At 51.5% G+C, this 17,281-nt stretch overlaps 6 protein-coding genes across 6 annotated transcripts; 3 read left to right on the forward strand and 3 right to left on the reverse strand.

The window, feature by feature from the left end:
• Window positions 1-671: 671 nt before the first annotated feature.
• On the reverse strand, window positions 672-4,285 carry BKA67DRAFT_513679 (CRM1 C terminal-domain-containing protein; the record flags this gene model as incomplete). Its single annotated transcript, XM_046097589.1, is given in 6 exon segments — window positions 672-915; window positions 974-3,731; window positions 3,797-3,868; window positions 3,950-4,022; window positions 4,089-4,118; window positions 4,136-4,285. The coding sequence occupies 6 exon segments, from the start codon at window positions 4,283-4,285 to the stop codon at window positions 672-674; spliced, it is 3,327 nt and encodes a 1,108-aa protein (XP_045961899.1).
• Window positions 4,286-5,873: 1,588 nt separating this feature from the next.
• BKA67DRAFT_591035 (alanine-glyoxylate aminotransferase) lies at window positions 5,874-7,143 on the reverse strand (the record flags this gene model as incomplete). The annotated part of the gene is made up of 3 exons (XM_046104662.1): window positions 5,874-5,957; window positions 6,011-6,995; window positions 7,055-7,143. The coding sequence occupies 3 exons, from the start codon at window positions 7,141-7,143 to the stop codon at window positions 5,874-5,876; spliced, it is 1,158 nt and encodes a 385-aa protein (XP_045961900.1).
• A 1,304-nt stretch (window positions 7,144-8,447) lies between these two features.
• BKA67DRAFT_555991 (Metallo-dependent phosphatase-like protein) lies at window positions 8,448-9,234 on the forward strand. Its single transcript, XM_046102129.1, has one exon. It carries the CDS (start codon window positions 8,618-8,620, stop codon window positions 9,095-9,097), a length of 480 nt encoding a protein of 159 aa, XP_045961901.1. The 5' UTR covers window positions 8,448-8,617; the 3' UTR covers window positions 9,098-9,234.
• Window positions 9,235-9,920: 686 nt separating this feature from the next.
• BKA67DRAFT_655918 (uncharacterized protein) lies at window positions 9,921-12,172 on the reverse strand (the record flags this gene model as incomplete). The annotated part of the gene is made up of 3 exons (XM_046106849.1): window positions 9,921-11,565; window positions 11,615-12,062; window positions 12,124-12,172. The coding sequence occupies 3 exons, from the start codon at window positions 12,170-12,172 to the stop codon at window positions 9,921-9,923; spliced, it is 2,142 nt and encodes a 713-aa protein (XP_045961902.1).
• Window positions 12,173-12,997: 825 nt separating this feature from the next.
• On the forward strand, window positions 12,998-13,577 carry BKA67DRAFT_532864 (DASH complex subunit Dad2-domain-containing protein; the record flags this gene model as incomplete). The annotated part of the gene is made up of 3 exons (XM_046099598.1): window positions 12,998-13,220; window positions 13,277-13,336; window positions 13,405-13,577. The coding sequence occupies 3 exons, from the start codon at window positions 12,998-13,000 to the stop codon at window positions 13,575-13,577; spliced, it is 456 nt and encodes a 151-aa protein (XP_045961903.1).
• Window positions 13,578-14,338: 761 nt separating this feature from the next.
• Window positions 14,339-16,754, forward strand: BKA67DRAFT_194824 (uncharacterized protein). Its single transcript, XM_046095378.1, has 2 exons — window positions 14,339-14,889; window positions 14,958-16,754. Exons 1-2 carry the CDS (start codon window positions 14,433-14,435, stop codon window positions 16,652-16,654), a joined length of 2,154 nt encoding a protein of 717 aa, XP_045961904.1. The 5' UTR covers window positions 14,339-14,432; the 3' UTR covers window positions 16,655-16,754.
• The last annotated feature ends 527 nt before the right edge of the window (window positions 16,755-17,281 follow it).

Raw genomic sequence — 17,281 nt, forward strand, 5'->3', positions numbered from 1 at the left:
ACCTGTTGGTAGGCAGGTGGGCAACAAGTTGAACATACTATGTTGCCACCAGTTGCATGCTCGAAATTCATGTGACTGCCTGGGTAAATGTTGCCAGAAACGGAAAATGAAATGTTTCATCTCTGCTATCTGCTGACTGTATCTAGCTGAAGACAGCTCCTGCCATTGCCATGACCTTGGCACGGCACTTGCTGCATCGTTCTTCGTATCCACCTGCCATCCCATCGTAGATATCATTCACCCCTTTTCCTTGATTTACTGTCCATCGCACGGTCGAGATCTGTTGATTTCTGTTGAGTTTCATAATTCTGCGCTCCACCAAGCGTAGCCCGCCTTCTCGAAGAAGCTTTTCAACTTTACATACACAAATGAAAGGGCCTCAACCCCAGACGTTATCCGAGCCCTAGTGAGTAGTAAGCGCAAATCTTGCGACTTCCCAGCAGCCCCTGCCAGGAACTGTCTCTATCTTGGTATCACGCACGCAAAAACAAAACTGTAGAGTATTTCATGAAGACGGCGGGTACTGCAGCGGGTCGGTTTGTTGCCGCAGTGGCCTACAACCCATACAGGTCCCACCCATCGTATACGTCGTTCGTTGGTTGATGTCCATCATTCAGGTCTCGATTTGAGCCATATGTCGGCGCATACTCATTCCTGAACTCCTGGACACGTCACAACTCATCATCCTCGGCCTCAATCTCGGAAGGCTTCAGCAGACCTCCGACCTTGCCTCGTCGCTCAAGGTCTGCCGCCTGTGCCTGCTGTGTTTCTTGCTCCTTTTCCACCGCGTATAAGTCGGTGTTGTCACCAGAAAACTCCTTGAGTGAGATCAAGAAGTCACGCAAGTTGAGCCTGAACTTGTCATACTGATTGTTGAGACTGACAAGTCCCTCGATGAAAATGTTGATTTGAGCGCTATTGCAAGTGTTAGTAAGTGAACCCGAGGTAGTTGAAAGGCAATATAAAAACCCACAGTTGAAGATTAGGGAATGCATTGCGCAGCAGATTCCCAACGAAGTTAGCGAGGAACTCGCGGTTAGACGTTCCCGAAGGAGCCTGGTCGGTGTAGACAGGGCCCTGGATCTTAGGTGTACCACCTTCAGCGGGAAGGACGTAGTTGAACAACTTCATCAGAAGCATGGACTGGGTCTTGAAGCCGGCCTTGTGATCCGGATCTGTCAGGACAAAGAACACGTCCTGCAAAATCGGCGTGAAGAACTGTTGGAAGAATGCGTTCTTGGTGGGATCATCGGTCTTCTCCGCAATGTTGGTAACGAGCTCCAGGCACATGTTAAGGCCGGCGCCTTCGACATCACGGTTGTCATGCTTGCTTGCCCACATGCAGGCATCGATAACGAACTTGAACTGACGATTGTCAAGCTTCAACAATGCTGGGAAGCAGTGGAGATTGATAGCCCGTAGCAGATTGAAGAATTCCACACGATGCTCAGGGAACTCAGAGAAGTCCTTGTTGATCATTTCCAAAGTGCACTCGAAGACGTTTTGCATGATGATGGGCACTTGATCCTCCATGAGGTTGGTGAGTTTGCCAATAATGGTAGACATGGCCTTCAGCACCTCTGCATCTCTTGCACCTGGAACGTTACGGTTGTAGTCAACCAAAACTGAGTCCAGCAGCTGAGGCACCATTTGCTGGCGAACAGCCTGGAGATCCTCGGCTTTGTCCACATAGGTCTCAATCAGCTTTAGAATCTCTTTCTTGATGGTCCGAAGACCTCGAACCTTGGGCATCCGAGGAGCGAGTTCGCCGTCGCGAGCAACGGCTTCGGAGATGAGTTGACTCGTCGCACGGTACATCTGCAGCATGTCGAGGTAGATACGGCCGATCTGTGGGCCGAAGTATGGGCCAACGGAGGAGCAAGCCGAGACGTTCGTCTTCATGATGTTTCCTATAATCTTGATGGTATCGGCGTCCTGGAGTACGTTGGGATCCTGAGTGGCGGCACGGATAATTTCATCCCAGGCGGCGTTGGGTGCTCCCATCAACTCGGCAAGCAATCGCTCTTGCTGATGCTTGTTGCCCTGAGCGGATACCATGAAGCCGCATGCCTCGTAAAAGGTGTGCACCTGCTGAGGTGTCAAGTCGCAAGTGATGCGTGGCAGGTTTCGGACGATTTCCTCAATGAATGGCTCACTCTCACTTGGTTGTAAAGCCACAAAATGGCGTCTGCACTGCCTGGCGATCTTGATGAACGTGTCACAAGCCATGTCCTGGACGCCTTCGTGAGACTCGTGCATGAACTCGAAGAGCTTGTTGACAACCGTCTTAAGGAATTTCCAGTGCGCCTTCAAAAAGCGAGGGTACTGTCCAACAATGTACATGATGTTGGAAGCAACGACCGCTTTGTTATCTTTTCCACGTTTCATCTCGGTGAGTCCAAGCAGATCCTTGATGACCGTGACCAAGAACCTCTTCTCCGTCTCCTCGTTCATGGCCAGTGAAATGGATCCGATAGCCCAGCAGAGAACGTTACAGTTGTGCCAAGACCACTCCGAATTGTCGACCTGGCGTTGGAGCTTCTCTGTCATGATGTTCTCCATATCCACGACGTCTAGATGTGTCAGGTAAACAAGACACTCGCGAATGGTCTTGTACAGCTGTACGGTATCACTCTCCTTGACGAACTCTCGTACGATCTCACCCTCTTCATTTTCGACGATCAAGACTTCCTCTGGCCGTACCATCTTCTCGATCATGACAACACGCAGGTTAGAGAGGACCTCCTTGAACTTGTGCATACGGAGAGGGAGACTGGCTAGGACGCTGGGGTTTGGTGCTCCGGAAGTGGCACCTGTGCTGCCCAAGTTTATCAGAGGGTTCATTTCCTGCAGCGGAGCGGCCTGCATCTCCTCGTACAACTCTTGAACGAGCTTCAGCCAGTAATCCAGACAGATCTTGAAGATCTCGCGGTCCTCGATTTGCGAAATCCTGATAAGGTAGAAGTGGCCGTGGGTGAGGAAGTCACGGTTGGGTAGATTCTCGATGAGGTTGACATGCTGACCAAAAAAATTGCACAAGAAAAGTGCAAGGTTCTGGATGAACTCCTGGTCCTTGGAGTTGCTTTGCGGGTACGTCGTCTTCAAATCAAGCTCAAGCGGGATGAAGCCAGCAACCGTGGTGAGGACCTCACAGAACATCTTTACCAGCTGTTCGCTATAGGCGTTGGGTTGGCCATGGGCGGCGGTCGTCAGGCCACCAATCTCGGTGAAGACTTGGAGCGTGATGTTGCGGAACTCGGGGACCTCGAGGAAGCGAGAGCGCAATGTCTCGATCAAGGGAGTCTCGAAGATGTAGCCCAGAGGAATCCAGTTGCAGAATCGCAGCAATGTCTCAAGGGTGGCGGAGACCAGGCTGGGCTGGTTTGCAGTAGTCAGGATCTCTTGGCACAGTTGGAAGATCTGGGAGAACTCGTTGCACATGGTGGTCTTCAGGTTTCTTGTCTTTGCGGAAGTCATCTGGTCGGCCGAGTAGTCAAACACCTCCTCGGAGAGCAGCCGTAAGATGATCATGTTGTTCTCGCATATCGACAAACTCGTTCGGCAGGAGGAGATGATTTCGTTGATGAAGGTAGGCCAGTTGTGAGGCCATTCTTGCTTCAAGATGGAGATGAGTACCAGGTTGAGCTTGTTGAGCAAGGTGCGCTGAGCCTTGAGCGACTCCTCGGAGCCCGAGCATTGGATGATGAAGTTGACAACGAAGTTGCGAATACCTGCAAGACACCGAGGATCAGTACTGGGTCGTAGGATAAGCATAGAAGCGCTCCAGCCAACGAACCTTGGCACTGGTCTCTGGGCAGGACCTTCCATCTTGTCATAATAACATTGTCCAGCACTTGTAAGCCAAGATCTATGAGGGGTGTCAGCTTGCGGTGTTTCTTTTGGGTACCCGTTCGGGTTCTGGTTCGGGTTTCTTTTGGAGGTAGCCTACACTTGGTTTGTGGATATGAGGCGTCGGAGAGGATCTTGTCAACGAGTAGCCATGCATCAGGGTCCTCTTTGAACTGTGGAAGAGAGGTCAGCCAAAGCGCTTGATCTTGTCACGGCTCGGGGTTTGGGGCACAACTTACCTGGTTCAAGGCTGCTTGAGCATTCTTTTGCTAGAGGCGGGGAAAACCCAAGTCAGTATTTGCAGCCAAATCCAACGGCAAAGCTTGGAAGAAGTAACAAGCAAGCCCTGTGATGCTATGAGATGACAAACCTGCTCGCCGCGTCCCTCGTAGAAGGTGCGGACAGTCGCGTCGAGCTCCTCAATCGAGGGCGGCATGGTGAATGCTTCGCTGGGTGTGTTCTGGTGGCGGGGGGGTTGGGTGAGGGCTGTAGGCGTGGCGAAGGTATATAGAGAATGGACGGCAGGCTGCCTTGCAAACGAAGATATTTGCGCAAGGCAAGAAGCTTACCGCTGCCGGGGGGTATCGAGGACACAAGAGGGAGAGATTGTTGCAATAAAGAAAATAGCGACGACAGTTGAGTGCCTTCTTCGCAAGTAGTAGGTGAAGAAGTTATCAAAGGCGGGCGGCTCTTTGGCGTTAGCGGATTTGGTGCCAGAAAGTTCCCCACTGGCGTCAGTCAACAGGCTACCTACCTGATGTTCGTACCTCAGGCGTTCGCTCTTTCTACCTTGACCTTTACTTTTACTGCTGCTGCTGCTGCTACTGTGTAATACTGTACTGTATGTAATGCCCTGCTACAGTACCTAACCTAGTCAAGTAACCTTAGTACGTACTCCGATCCCATGGTCGGTGATAGTAAAGTGGGCTCAGCCGGCTGGTTGAGTTGGCGGCTGAGAAATTGGTCTTCTGCCCCTCACTGTCCAGCGTGTCGCCCTCTCCAAAAGCCAAAAGCGCATCCACCAGAGCGCAAAGACGCAGGACGCGAATTATGTCACAAAAGACTTTAGCGGAGCCCAAGGTACCGAGCCACCTTGTCATAAACGGAACTCCCCATGCTAACTTAGCATTTGTCAACCAGCCATCCTGCTGATTAAACACATATATACCGTGCCGCCAGCTTCCGCCCAAGCAGCGTCGTCTCAACCATCGAGATTTGTTGGAACACATCCTGACATCCTCATTTGCCTGCAATAGGTGCCGTAACACAAGGCCTGCAGTATGGAAGCTGCGAAATGAAATTCCGCTGCGGGTAGGCTAGGTACTATAGTAATCAAGACCGACTGAGACAGCCCAGTCCCTATCCTGCAGATGCCGAGGTGTCCACTGATTCGCTTTCCGCACATCTGGGTCTCTCCAGCCGGGACGAGAGCAACAGTGCTTAGATTGCAGACCATTCGGGAAACAACCTGGGTCTCTTTGTACTGTCTACCATTACTCTGCGCCAAATCAATATGATATAATCTACTAATAGTAACTTGGTCTCGTAACACGACCCAGCTGGATTGGCAATTCAAAGAAAAAGCAGCTGTGCGTTGCAAACCCACAAAGACACTGGTACGTAGCGTGCATGGTACTATATGAAATGGTACGAAAAGTCATGTCACGCGCATCTACAAATTCTTCGGGGGAGCCACCTTTACACGGCCAGTTGGTCCGTAGTGGCTCCAGCTCGCCGGAATCGAACGGAGTGGCCACTATACGGACTCCTGAGCGACCCGAGCGTCCTATACAGTTGTGGGGTCATGGCACGGCATATGGCTTGCATAAGTCATCGTACTGGACGGGTGTCACGAATAGCATGTTCAAAAGGGAGGAATAATGTAGCTGGTCTTGTACTGGTGACCCGACCGTTGACGCCCTGCGATTCTAAAGTGACGTAAATATATCTTGTCTACAAACCGCCTTTTGTACACTCTCTGTTTATATGATACCCTTTTTATCCTGCATCTCTGCATGCACTGTTTATGCCTTTTGGTATCCGAGATCCGATAGACCATTCTGTAGAGCATCGAGGGCCTTGTCAACATCCTTTCGGTTGGGGTCCGTCTGCCAAGATCAGTAGCCACACAAACGCAGGGGCATAGCACAAGGATACTTACAACACTGACGCCCATATGTCCGAAGCGGACATATTTAGGAGCGATCTCCTTGTGAATGCCGCCAGCCCAAACGACACCGGCCTTTGCCAACTTGGGCAGCAACTCGGTTGACTTGACGGTCTCCGGTAGGTATATGGCAGTCATGCCGTGTGCCTGATCCTCGGGCTTCTCGGCAACCTGCTTCAAACCGAGCTCGGTAACGATCTTCTTGATTCTGTCTGAAACCTCGGCATGCTTTGCGAACCTCTCAGACAGGGGCTTTGCCAGGATCTGAGTGAGAGAAGTGTGCAGAGCGTGAATAAGCTGGGGCGAGGGAGTTGCGAAATAGGACGGCTTCTTGGCCTCGTAGTTCCTCATGATCGGCAGCCAGTTCTTGAACGAGGCAAAGTATGAGGCAGGAGGCGTTTTCCGTGCGTTGAAGGCCTCGACGGCCTTCCCGCTCCACATGGATATCGACAAACCAGCGGGACATCCGATAGCCTTCTGGCTTGCTGTAACGACACCATCAATCTTCCACTTGTCGAACTGGATTTCCTCGCATGCTACACTGCAGACACCGTCGACAACGAATAGAGTCTCTGGCGACACGCTCTTGACCAGCTCAGACAGCTTCTCGAGCTCACTCAGGACACCAGTCGATGTGTCCACGTGGGTGACGGTAATAACCTTGAACTTTTTGGACTTCAGGGCCTTCTCGATCTCGGGTAGTTGAGGGCGGCCGCCGACGGGACCGGAAAGCTTTGTGACCTTGGCGCCATACGTCTCGAAGCAGTCAGCAAAGCCATCGCCAAAGTAGCCAGTGCTCAGGACTAGCACGTCCTCGCCGGCCTCAACGAGGTTGGCTGCTACCAAGTCCCAACCCAGGGTGCCAGAGCCGGAGATGACCAGAGGCTGGGCAGAGGGATCGGTGGTCTGGAAGAGCTTGCGCGTGAGTGAAAGAGTCTCGCCGAATGTTGCTACGAAGCCGGGTCCAACGTGCGACTCGCTGTATGAAATAGCCAAGTTAGAGAGCCTCTGGGTATATATTATGCGACCTGGACACACCTGAAGTGGCTCATAGACTGTAGAACAGCATCGTCGAACTCGATAGGGCCCGGGATGAGCAGGGTAGGGTGTTCCGGTTGAGAGGACATTTTGTGAGGCTGCGAAGTTGATACCTGACGACTTTGCGGGTTGGAAGAAGAAGTACCGGAACTTGCAGACAGATGAGTCGATATCATCGAGACCCGAGCGGAGGGGTTCATCGTATATGAGGGGCTGCAACCGCGGAGGTGGGGCGCCACTGATTGGGCAATCCTCCGCATCGACTTGAACTTTGTTGCAGTACCAAGTACTGTAGTACGCATGTGTGTGTACGCTCGGGAGCAAGTCCGTGTCAAGAGAGCTCTAACCTTGGATGTGAATGTAGACAGCCAATTGGAGATCTAAATGATCACTGTATGCAGAGGGTGCGACGGGTGTGCCGATTGCTGCGGGTTTTAGGCCGCTCTTCGGAGAACAGATGCGACGGATGTATGAGGTCAGTTGGATTCCGAGAGAAATCCGGCAGAAGAACATGCCAGTCCCCGAATGCTTTTTTTTTTGGTTTTTTTTTTTTTTTTGAGAGCCAGAGAGCCTCGATCGCTGGACGGGTATGGCTCTTCTATTTCACTCAAGGTTCCACTTGGGTCCGCCTACCCCCGATGTCCCGTCCACTGTCTCTCTACTGGATTGTGTTATTTACTCAGTAACCGTTGCTGTAAACACGTCTGTCTGATCCATACAGCTTGGTCATAGATCCGCGACTTGCACTGCAGCTCCATCGCATACAACCTCCGTCTTCGGGTCGGTGCTTGCTGCAAGGCTAGCTCACTTGGCCTTCCATGCTCTTATTACTAACCGAGAGGTTCCTGGCGCTCCAGCTCGAACTTGAACTTGGGTGGAAACAAAACATTCTAACCTTTAGCACACACATACTAACAGATAGTAGGTTACCCAAGTTAAGTAAGTACAATGTATCGACAACAGGACCCCTGTCCCTTGCAACAGCGGGGCCAAGAGGATAAGTGGGTCCCAGCTTCCCTCCAGTCCCTCCAGGCTCACCTCCAGTCGTTAGCTCTCCGGCATGCTTGCAGGTATCACCAACGTCACTTTGTATGTTTTAAGCTCCCTGTCCCGGTAATAACCACGTCTGTCAACACAGCCGACCACAGGTAGTTCTATGTGATGCGAACAGGCAGTTCCTTTTAGCAATCCGAATTGGCCAATCCGCGACACTCACCCCCCGCCATCCAACCCAACTCTCGCCCCGCGCATTCCAAATACGTATTCCGAAGAGGGAACAATCGGTCTGGAAGACTTGGGAGCACGAAGGGAGACACATAATACAGCATGGCTTTTCTCATTCTCGTAATAGGGGACCTCCACATCCCCGACAGGGCTTTAGACATACCGCCGAAGGTATGCATTTCTTCTGCTGCCATTAGATCCCATCACATCCCATCCCGTCCCGTCCAATCGGTGGTCACTGGCGCCTAACAGGTCCTACAGTTTAAGAAGCTCCTCTCCCCAGGAAAGATCGGCCAAACCCTGTGTCTAGGCAACCTGACCGACAAGCCCACCTACGAGATGCTGCGAAGCATCGCACCGGACCTCAAGATCGTCAAGGGCCGCATGGACGTCGAGGCAACATCCTTACCTCTGTCGCAAGTCGTGACGCACGGCTCTCTCCGCATCGGCTTCACAGAAGGCTTCACACTCGTATCCACGGAACCCGACGTCTTACTGGCCGAGGCCAACCGGTTGGACGTTGACGTGCTATGCTGGGGCGGAACCCACAGATTTGATGCGTTCGAGTACATGGACAAATTCTTTGTCAACCCGGGAAGTGCGACGGGGGCATATACGACCGGTTGGCTGGGCGGTAGCGGCGAGGGCGGAAAGGGCGAGGAGGAGGAGATCTCGCCGAGTTTCTGCTTGATGGATGTGCAGGGCATCAGTCTGACATTATATGTGTATCAGCTTCGCAAGGATGGTAATGGCGTTGAAAATGTGGCAGTAGAGAAGGTCACCTACACGAAGCCCGTTGAACCAGCCTCTGGATCGTGATGTGCGGACAAGAGTTTAAGGGGTAATGAAAATGCCACGTTGATACCACGAGAATTCCAAGAATCTGAATTGTACACAAATATCATAATAACGTTATACTGAATGCATTTTTGCTTAGTTTTCATCGTTCAAACCCCCGCCATTTATATACCCTGATTATTCTGTTCGAGACGTGTTTGTTTAATAATCATATTCGTTTCAAGTAAAACTATCAAAGAAACCAGGCCAGTATCCTGTACTTATGAACTATAACTTTACAAACGTAACACATATTCTCGCGGGGCTGAACCAGTAGGGAATACTTCTGATCGAGGGTATACTGCTTTGCTTAATCACTCAGCAAGTGTCGAATTGGTCGCTGTACTTGTTCCGAGCAAACCTCAGCGACGATAATACTATTCTATGTTTTCAGTTGATCTATGCATGTGTCCAAAGCATATAAGGACAACCTACCGAAGGGCATTGACGTCTAAAGTCACAAGGCATCATTGAATCGGGCGGTGACTAAACACGGTGCTTGACTAGGTTAAAACAATTTGTCAGGGACATTAACACCTCACCACATTTCGGATCATCTAGCTAAATATAACAAAAGAAAAACATTTCATTAAACGCGAATCTTTCGCATCTTCGTGAGAACGGGCAGTACTCCAACGCTATGACTAAACTTCGGCCCAACCAACCCAACCAAAAAAAAAAAAAAAAAAAAAAGAAAGTTGCCCAGTCTATAGAAATCCAGGGGAAGTGGTATCCTGATCGTACTCATTCATACACAACCAAATACCGGCATCCAATCCGGGCCGGTTTCCAATCTGCAGTGGTATCATAACATCATACTCCGTCTTCTCATCGAAACCCGACTTCCTGCCACCTCTGTATCACCTGAGCTATTACTGTTGAAGCTACTGTCTCCGTCGGCGGTAGCTGAGGTGTCGCCATCAAGACTAGAAGTAGTTTTTTGAACCATCATCGAGGCTCGCTTCCTTGCGCCTCTTCCCTTGTCGTGTGTTTCTGTGCCTAGGTCCTCTCGGAGTATCGACGACAGCCTTCTCGATTTGCCGTTCCGTGAACTGTTGGATTTTTTGACATCCTCTGTACTGGGCGCCTTCGAAGTTCTCTTACCACTGGGGGATGTGCTGGTGAATTCATAGACGTCAGGCCCATCGAACAGTTGGGCCACTTCTGCTTCCCTTGCTGCGATTTCCTCAAGCTTCTTGTTCATCCCTTTCGCCACTGTCTTGTTGGTGAAAGAGGCCTTATGAACATCTGCTGATGTGTCTTGGTTCGTCCTGTCGGCCAGGGTGTTGCTTGGTGAGTCCCCCGAGTTCAGTGCTCTCGACACCTTCTGAGCCAGTGGACTTGCCGCAACATCATCGAGCTTTTCACAATCGCCCGCGGTCATTGTTGGCAAACTTTTCCACCCACTTGACTTCTCTTCTGATTTTATAGACGACACCTCGTTAGACTTCGATTGACTAGTTCGTCGCATAGCCTTGCCCTCTCCAGCTACGGCATCCAACAGCTGCTTAGTAGGCCGGCGCATCTTGTCCCGTAGGTTTGGCTCCGCATAACTAACTTGTGACCTTGCCCTCCGGCCCGCTCGACTGGTCTCTCCCCTGGAAGAAATCTCAGCGGGCGGTGGCGTGTCCCGCATTTCCTCGCGGGGCGCAGTTGACTCTGGCGAGTCTGGGACTGAAAGGTTCGGTTCAGCAGACATTGTGTCGGTGTCAATATCGATGATTGCGGCAGGCGCCGGTGTTGGCTCCGGAATATTTATCTCAATTGGCTTGATGGCTTCTTCCTTCTTTGGCTTCGCCTTCTCCTTTGGTTTTTCGTTGCCCTTCATCTCTGCCTTTGCTTTTGCGATGTCATCCAAAATCGTGCCCTTGGTGGATTTCTTGGGGGAGTTGATAACTTCATTCGTGCTCTTCGCGCCTAACGCTTTCCTTGGTGCGAGTGAAGGTGTAGTTATCTGGTTGTTCTCACGTAAATCTTTCTTGCTCAACGGTATGTTCTTGATAGGCCTGTTGGTTTGTCGGTCCGCTGCCTTCTCTGGTCCGGTCTTGGCCGATTTCATGGGGTCACCTTTCATTCTCATGACCGGGACGTTTTCCTTCTCTTCGTCGTCCCTGATCTTTCTCTTCAAGGTGGCATTAACAATTTGAGCGTCTGGTGCTGGCAATTTGACGGCAATTTGTGGTGGCGACAGTAAGACGGCAGTTTTCTCTCTCCCCATTATGTCCTCCTTGGCCTTTGCTGTGTCTGGCATCGGCTCTGGGGTTGTTCTCGATGGCGATTTCGATAACGGCTCTCCGCGGGCCTCAGGGCGGGAAGCATCGGATGACAACTTTGTGGGCAGATCGATCTTAACAGGATCTTCATCAACAAAGCGCGACACGGGTGGAGGACCGATGTCGGGGGAGTCCGTCTCTGCGGCTTCAGAGCACAAAGCTAGGATTTCATGGCGACTATGGATAGGTTAGCGGACGCCATGGCAAGAGTGTGCAGGACGCATACTTCAAAGTCTCCCGCTGATAGGGCCTATCCTCCCATAGAGGAGCCAACCTGCCCTCGTTAATGGCGGCAGCCTCTAATTCACTGGTGTTCCTTCTCCTGAACCTTGGAGAACCAGCTCCAGCGAGTCCCAAACTAGGGTCTCTCCTAGCCTTCTTAGTTGCACGTGGTGAACGATGCTTGGGTATTGGCTCGTGACCCAAGCTTGCTAGCATGGTGCCCCATTCGAGCAACTGGGCTTCCATCTTCTCCTTGATTTCCAGGGCATGGTCGGCGATTCTTTGTGCTCGGCTCTCTTGGAGTTCTGTCTCCAGCCGTAGTATTTGGCTCCGTAGCTCGAGGTTTTCCGACAGCATGCGGGCGCACTCGTTCTCCAGACCTCGAATACGTAAGGACTGCGTTGAGTTTATCCTAGCAATGTCTCGATTTTGACGAAGGAACTTTCGACGGACTATATGAGCAGACTCTGTCAGAAGGTTATCGGATTAGCCAATGGCGAGGCTTTGACATACGTATTTCTAAGCCGTCGGGTGCCACGAGGGGCTCATTTAGTCGTGCCATGACGGGCACGTCGGCGTCAGACGACAAAAACGGCGTCGAGGATCGAGTTGTGGGACGTAAGGTCAATTAAATTCGTGCGATGCGGTCGTGTGTGCTATGCAGTATGGGGGCTTTCTTCTTCTTTATTTGTTGCAGCAACAACAGAGGTGTCGCGTCGCCGACACGGGCTTTGGAAAGATTTGCTGATGCCGAGATTAAAGCTCTGGAGATGGAAACGGAAATGGAAATATTGTCATACAAAATGCAATAACAGGGTAAACAGAGTACTGAATGTAGTCTAGCGCCTCGATACTGTGGGGCTGTTTTATTTGGGTGGCCTGACGGGGGGCCTGACGAGGGGCCAGACGAGGGAGGGGCCTTGTGCGTCTGCGTTTGCGTTTGCGTTTGCCTCTCTGCCTCCCTGCCTCTGCGTTAACTTACATGTGGGACATGTTTTACTGTGAAAAGGCATTGCTCCCATAGTTGTACCGTATCAACGTAGACTGCGGACCCGTACCTACATGCTTGTTACCTACGTAGTCATTCCTAGCGTGGGTTTCTTTCGTTTCTTTCGTTTCTTTCCCCGTCCGTACTGCATGTCCGTGTTGGAGAGGTGCTGCACTGGGGAAAGCTTGATTTGCCAGGTATTGCATAGTTGCCGTCTCTACTGTGTACGCATTAGTTATACACCAAAAAAACCCCCCACATTCAAGCCAGGCATCCAAAAGTCAAGGCCGTTGGTGGGGTTCGGCACAAGCTGCTCGAAGCCCAAACTGCCGACACAAGAAGCCTCGTTGAGCCCTGCCACGCCTTTGCTTTGAACCAAGCACAAGTAGCATCACGGCAATGGCATTCTCTTCCCGATCTCTCCCTGGCCATTTGCGCCAGGGCTCAGCGAGCAACGTCAACGCACAATCGGCTGGTCAGTCTAGTGCCCTTCAAGCTCGCATCAACGAAAAGAAGGCCGAACTTGAGAATCTGCGCGACCTGAGAGACCTGAGCGCAGCAGTCGCCAATCAGATGGAAGCTCTCGAGCAGAAGCTCTCAACACTATCAGATGGAACCGAAGGTACGACCACGACGAAAACCACATTCCATGGGCACAAATCGACTGACATGGAGCAGCAATTGCAACCGTCATGGGCAATTGGCATAATGTGCTAAGGGCTATCAACATGGCGTCAGGTACGGTTCTGCTTCTGTTCAAATACCAAAAAACCATTCAGTGCTTGACTTATACCATTGTAATGTAGCAAAGATCCCCAAACCTCGCGCACCTGCCGACCACGAAGAAGCTACCAGTGACGACCAACGACCAAACCCCCTACCACAAACATTGGTTCGCATTCCGACGGAGCACGCTCCTGCATTGCACGCGCAAGCAGAAGTGCTCGAAAGCGACCAGAACTCTACTGCACCATCTTGACATTTATATGTCAAACTTGTATTTCAGCGGCCGAGACGATGCCCGCCAAGATACAGGTTGTGCCATAGACGGAACCCTGGTGCACTGGCCCTGAAATTCATGTTTGTCAATGCAGTTTAAGAGTTGTTGATCCCAGCACAAATGGGCCGTCGCGGCAATATTATCGCAACTGCACTCGGGCAGCAACTGCTTCAGGCACGGGGTCGCCATACATCCGTACTTCCTCCAAATACTCCAAGTTCCGACAGAGTGTCGAGGCGGCAAGGTTTCCACTAGTCTAGCAGAAGGCTATACTGCGGGGAAGGCGCGTCAGAACGCGTGTTAGTCAGCCGTTGCTTAGGGGAATGTTGTGACTTTGTTTGGATTAAATCCAGCGGGGAATTGCGTCCGGAGCTCGAATCCACGGGAAAGGAAACAAGCCAAGCCAAGCCATGAACCAACACAAACACAGATGGTTGGCAAGCACTATCACTATCCCCTTCAAGCCGTAACGCAACTTAACATGGTAGAAAAGGCCGGCGCTCCCCCAGAAATAGAACCCCCCCACAACAATCAATTACATCCATCCCCGTACATACTGCTACGCTTTTTTGGACAACATCGAGTCGGTTCAAATATTCTGATCATCAAGCGCCCTTTGCGACTCTTGGACGAGGGTCTAGGTTAGGCCCCGCATCGCATTTCATTTAGACACCGCTCACTTTCATACCCGTGCTTGATCCCGAGATTATCATTTCCCCTTGAACCTTGCCATTTCCTGCTCTCTAAGCCGCATTCGTCAATTGCTTGCATCTGGCCCGTAAAAGGGTCCCTGTCGCAGCGTGCCTCGAGCATTGAAAAAGAGGATACCATCCCATGACAATGGCTTCCGCCGCGCAACTTGCGCCTCGATTCAACGTCTTCAACGACACGAGCTTCTCCAGCGACTGTGAGAGCGACCAATCAGCCGTTGACCTTGGTAGCAACACCTTTGTTCCTTTGCGTAGCATTTCCGCGTCCAACACCCAAAATCGTCAAGCTTCTGGTCCACAACCGGGTTCATGTGAAGCTTCAAGTCCAGTTGTGGAGTCGCTGACTGCCGACCTCGAGAAGTTGCATCTTCGCGAGTCCCAAGAATCTGAACTCTTCAAAGGCAAGCCAGTGCCTAACCTGAAAGCCTTGTCACAACCTGGCAGCCGATTGACACGTCTTTCGATCCCGCACAACATCTTCGAAGTACTTGAGACAGTTCCTGAGGACGATTGTCAGGAGCCCTCCACATCCGCGGCTGTAAGTGTTTCGAATGATAGCCAGCATTATATCGAAGTCCCAGGTAAGACTGCCGCAACACCAGGGGACACAACCCCAGCCTTGACGCTCACTGATATTTTGGTTCAACAGTCCATCAATATAGGCGGCATCCTATAGCAACCGCTGCGCAGCATCTTCCGTCCGCTGAGGAACAACTAGCCAAGCATCGCAAAGGGAACTACGAATGGGTACTGACTGTTAGAGTGCCCAAGCAACCATCTTCGGACGACACAGGTTTTCCGCCACCTGCGTCGAAAGAACTTTGCAATACTATCAAGCTCTGCTTTGGTTGCAATCTCTTCCCTAGCAAGACACATCCTAAGGCTGACCAGGATTCCACTCAAGGCTCATATACCCTTCTTGTAACACCGCTGCGAAGTAATGCTGAATTAGACGCGGCCACGCAACTGACCGACAAGGAGAGAAATATGGCCTTGACCATAGACATGGCTAAGCCGGCTACGCCGTCAAAGTCGCTCCCTGTCTATTCGGAGGTGGTCGTTGGAGACGTTTCGCCAAAGTCTACGATATCAGCTGAAGCCGACAGCTTTGTGGAAACAATCACGTCAAGGCCACTCGTAGAGCCAATGGTTGGGATCGAGAATCCGATCGAGGCGTTAGACAAACTCGAAGAGCAGCTCGAAGAATTTGATATGGCTGCAAGTATGGGGGACCTAGCCACGCATAACGTAGCCAGACCTTCTGTGAAGTCCTTGGTAAAGCCTCTTTCATCGGACACCTGCGAGGATAGGCGTGCGACCCCAAAATCTGTCAAAACCGCTCCCAAGATCGGTGTATCAACACTCAGGATCAGACCCATTGAGCCTAAACGGTCTCCGAATTCTCGCAGATCAGCCTCGATGATATTCATGGACCCGCCCAAACTGCTTGATTCGCCAAAGCTAAAGATGGAAGACAAGGCTCTCGTTCAGGCTCCACCAAAGAAGGCAGCGCGCAAGGAACTGACAAGCCTGCTGCCGCCGAAACAGCCCGTCAAATCAACCAAACTGCCTACTGTTCCCGCGTTCGAACTTCCTGGCGAGGCTGTTGCTCGTCGTCTCAAAGAGAAACGAGAGGCACGCTTGTCGATGGCGGCTGGTACTAAGAAACCAGAAGCACGAACGATACCTACCGTCAATCGTTCAAAGTCAACTAAACGTCTTGCACGACCCACGTTCGAGCTACCTGGAGAAGCTATCTCACGGCGTAAGCGGGAAGAGCAACAAGCTAAACTGAGGGCCCAGGAGGAGGAGGAACGCAGGCGTCGCGAATTCAAGGCCAGACCAGTTCGAGCAGGCGGTATACCAAGCTCGGTTCCTCGTGATACAGCTACGAGCCGTGCACGACAGGCCAAGGGACCACTTTCAGGGAAGGCAAATCTGTCATCGCCAAGCCCAAACAAGCGAATCTCTACTGTGGCCCCTCGAGGACCGACAACAGGCGCAAGTCACAATTCTCAATCCCGCGGGCGGCTACTCACGACGGAGTCATCCCAGCTCAGCCGCGCGACATCCAGCTCCACTGGTAGCATCAGCGGCAAGCGCAGCTCCGTGTCATTCGAAGACACGCAAGCGCAGCGTCTACGCGGCAAGGAGATACTTCGACGGGACAGCATGTATGGCCAAGATCGGCAACGCGAGAAACGAGAGCGCGAGGCTCTTGCCCGTCTCGCCAGAGAAGAAGCGGCAGAGCGCTCACGTCAGAAGAGCCGTGAGTGGGCCGAGAAACAAAAGCAGAAGCGAATGACCGTTGGTTCTTTGAGAGATGTAGTTGCAACATCCTCATAACCATAGTTAAGCTCTCTTCTTTGTACGAACTTGTATCAGCATTTGTGTTTGGGACTCGAGCGCCGAGTTTGGCGTTTATGAAAGGTGTAATTACATCTCTTGCGTGTTGTCTAATTGTTTATTGCCAAGGAGTGACGGATATTTGGTTGGGATAGCATGGATTTCCGGCCGAACTATAGGCTTATTGGCTTTTTACTTGGTCAAAGCCGTACGCTGCAGTCACCCGCTGCATGTCTGTCTGCCAATAGTACATAATTATTCTTACTGAGAAGGGCAGGCTCATCTGCTTGTGTGAAAACCTTGTTCGTTTCTAAACGCTGGCTCTCAGCATCTGGCTTGTCCGGCCCTGCTGGCACGTGGGTGTCAATTTGATGACCGAGTTGTTATGTGGCTTGAGACTATCCATGCGATTGGAGGAAATTGTGGTGACAGCTGGGCTTCTTGTCAAAATCTCGCCAAAATCTAGATGCGGGCGGTCTTGGGCAATCAGCGCACAGCAGGAATCGTGGGATGTCCAACCCCAAAAGTCTGTCCAGCCATCGGCCTGACTGGGTTTTCTCAAGAAGAATTCGCTTTAAAATCGTTCAGACATTCCCTCGAAATTTCAACTCATGTAGAGCCGCACGT

Source organism: Truncatella angustata, assembly GCF_020726525.1.
Source record: "Truncatella angustata strain MPI-SDFR-AT-0073 chromosome Unknown BKA67scaffold_2, whole genome shotgun sequence".
NCBI lineage: Eukaryota > Fungi > Ascomycota > Sordariomycetes > Amphisphaeriales > Sporocadaceae > Truncatella > Truncatella angustata.

Bases quoted from the DNA above. Each gene is read 5' to 3' on its own strand.
- BKA67DRAFT_555991 (XM_046102129.1), top strand. From the start codon at position 8,618: ATGCTGCGAAGCATCGCACCGGACCTCAAGATCGTCAAGGGCCGCATG.
- BKA67DRAFT_194824 (XM_046095378.1), top strand. From the start codon at position 14,433: ATGACAATGGCTTCCGCCGCGCAACTTGCGCCTCGATTCAACGTCTTC. The intron at 14,890-14,957 runs GTAAGACTGCCG...TTGGTTCAACAG, and splicing joins GCATTATATCGAAGTCCCAG to TCCATCAATATAGGCGGCAT.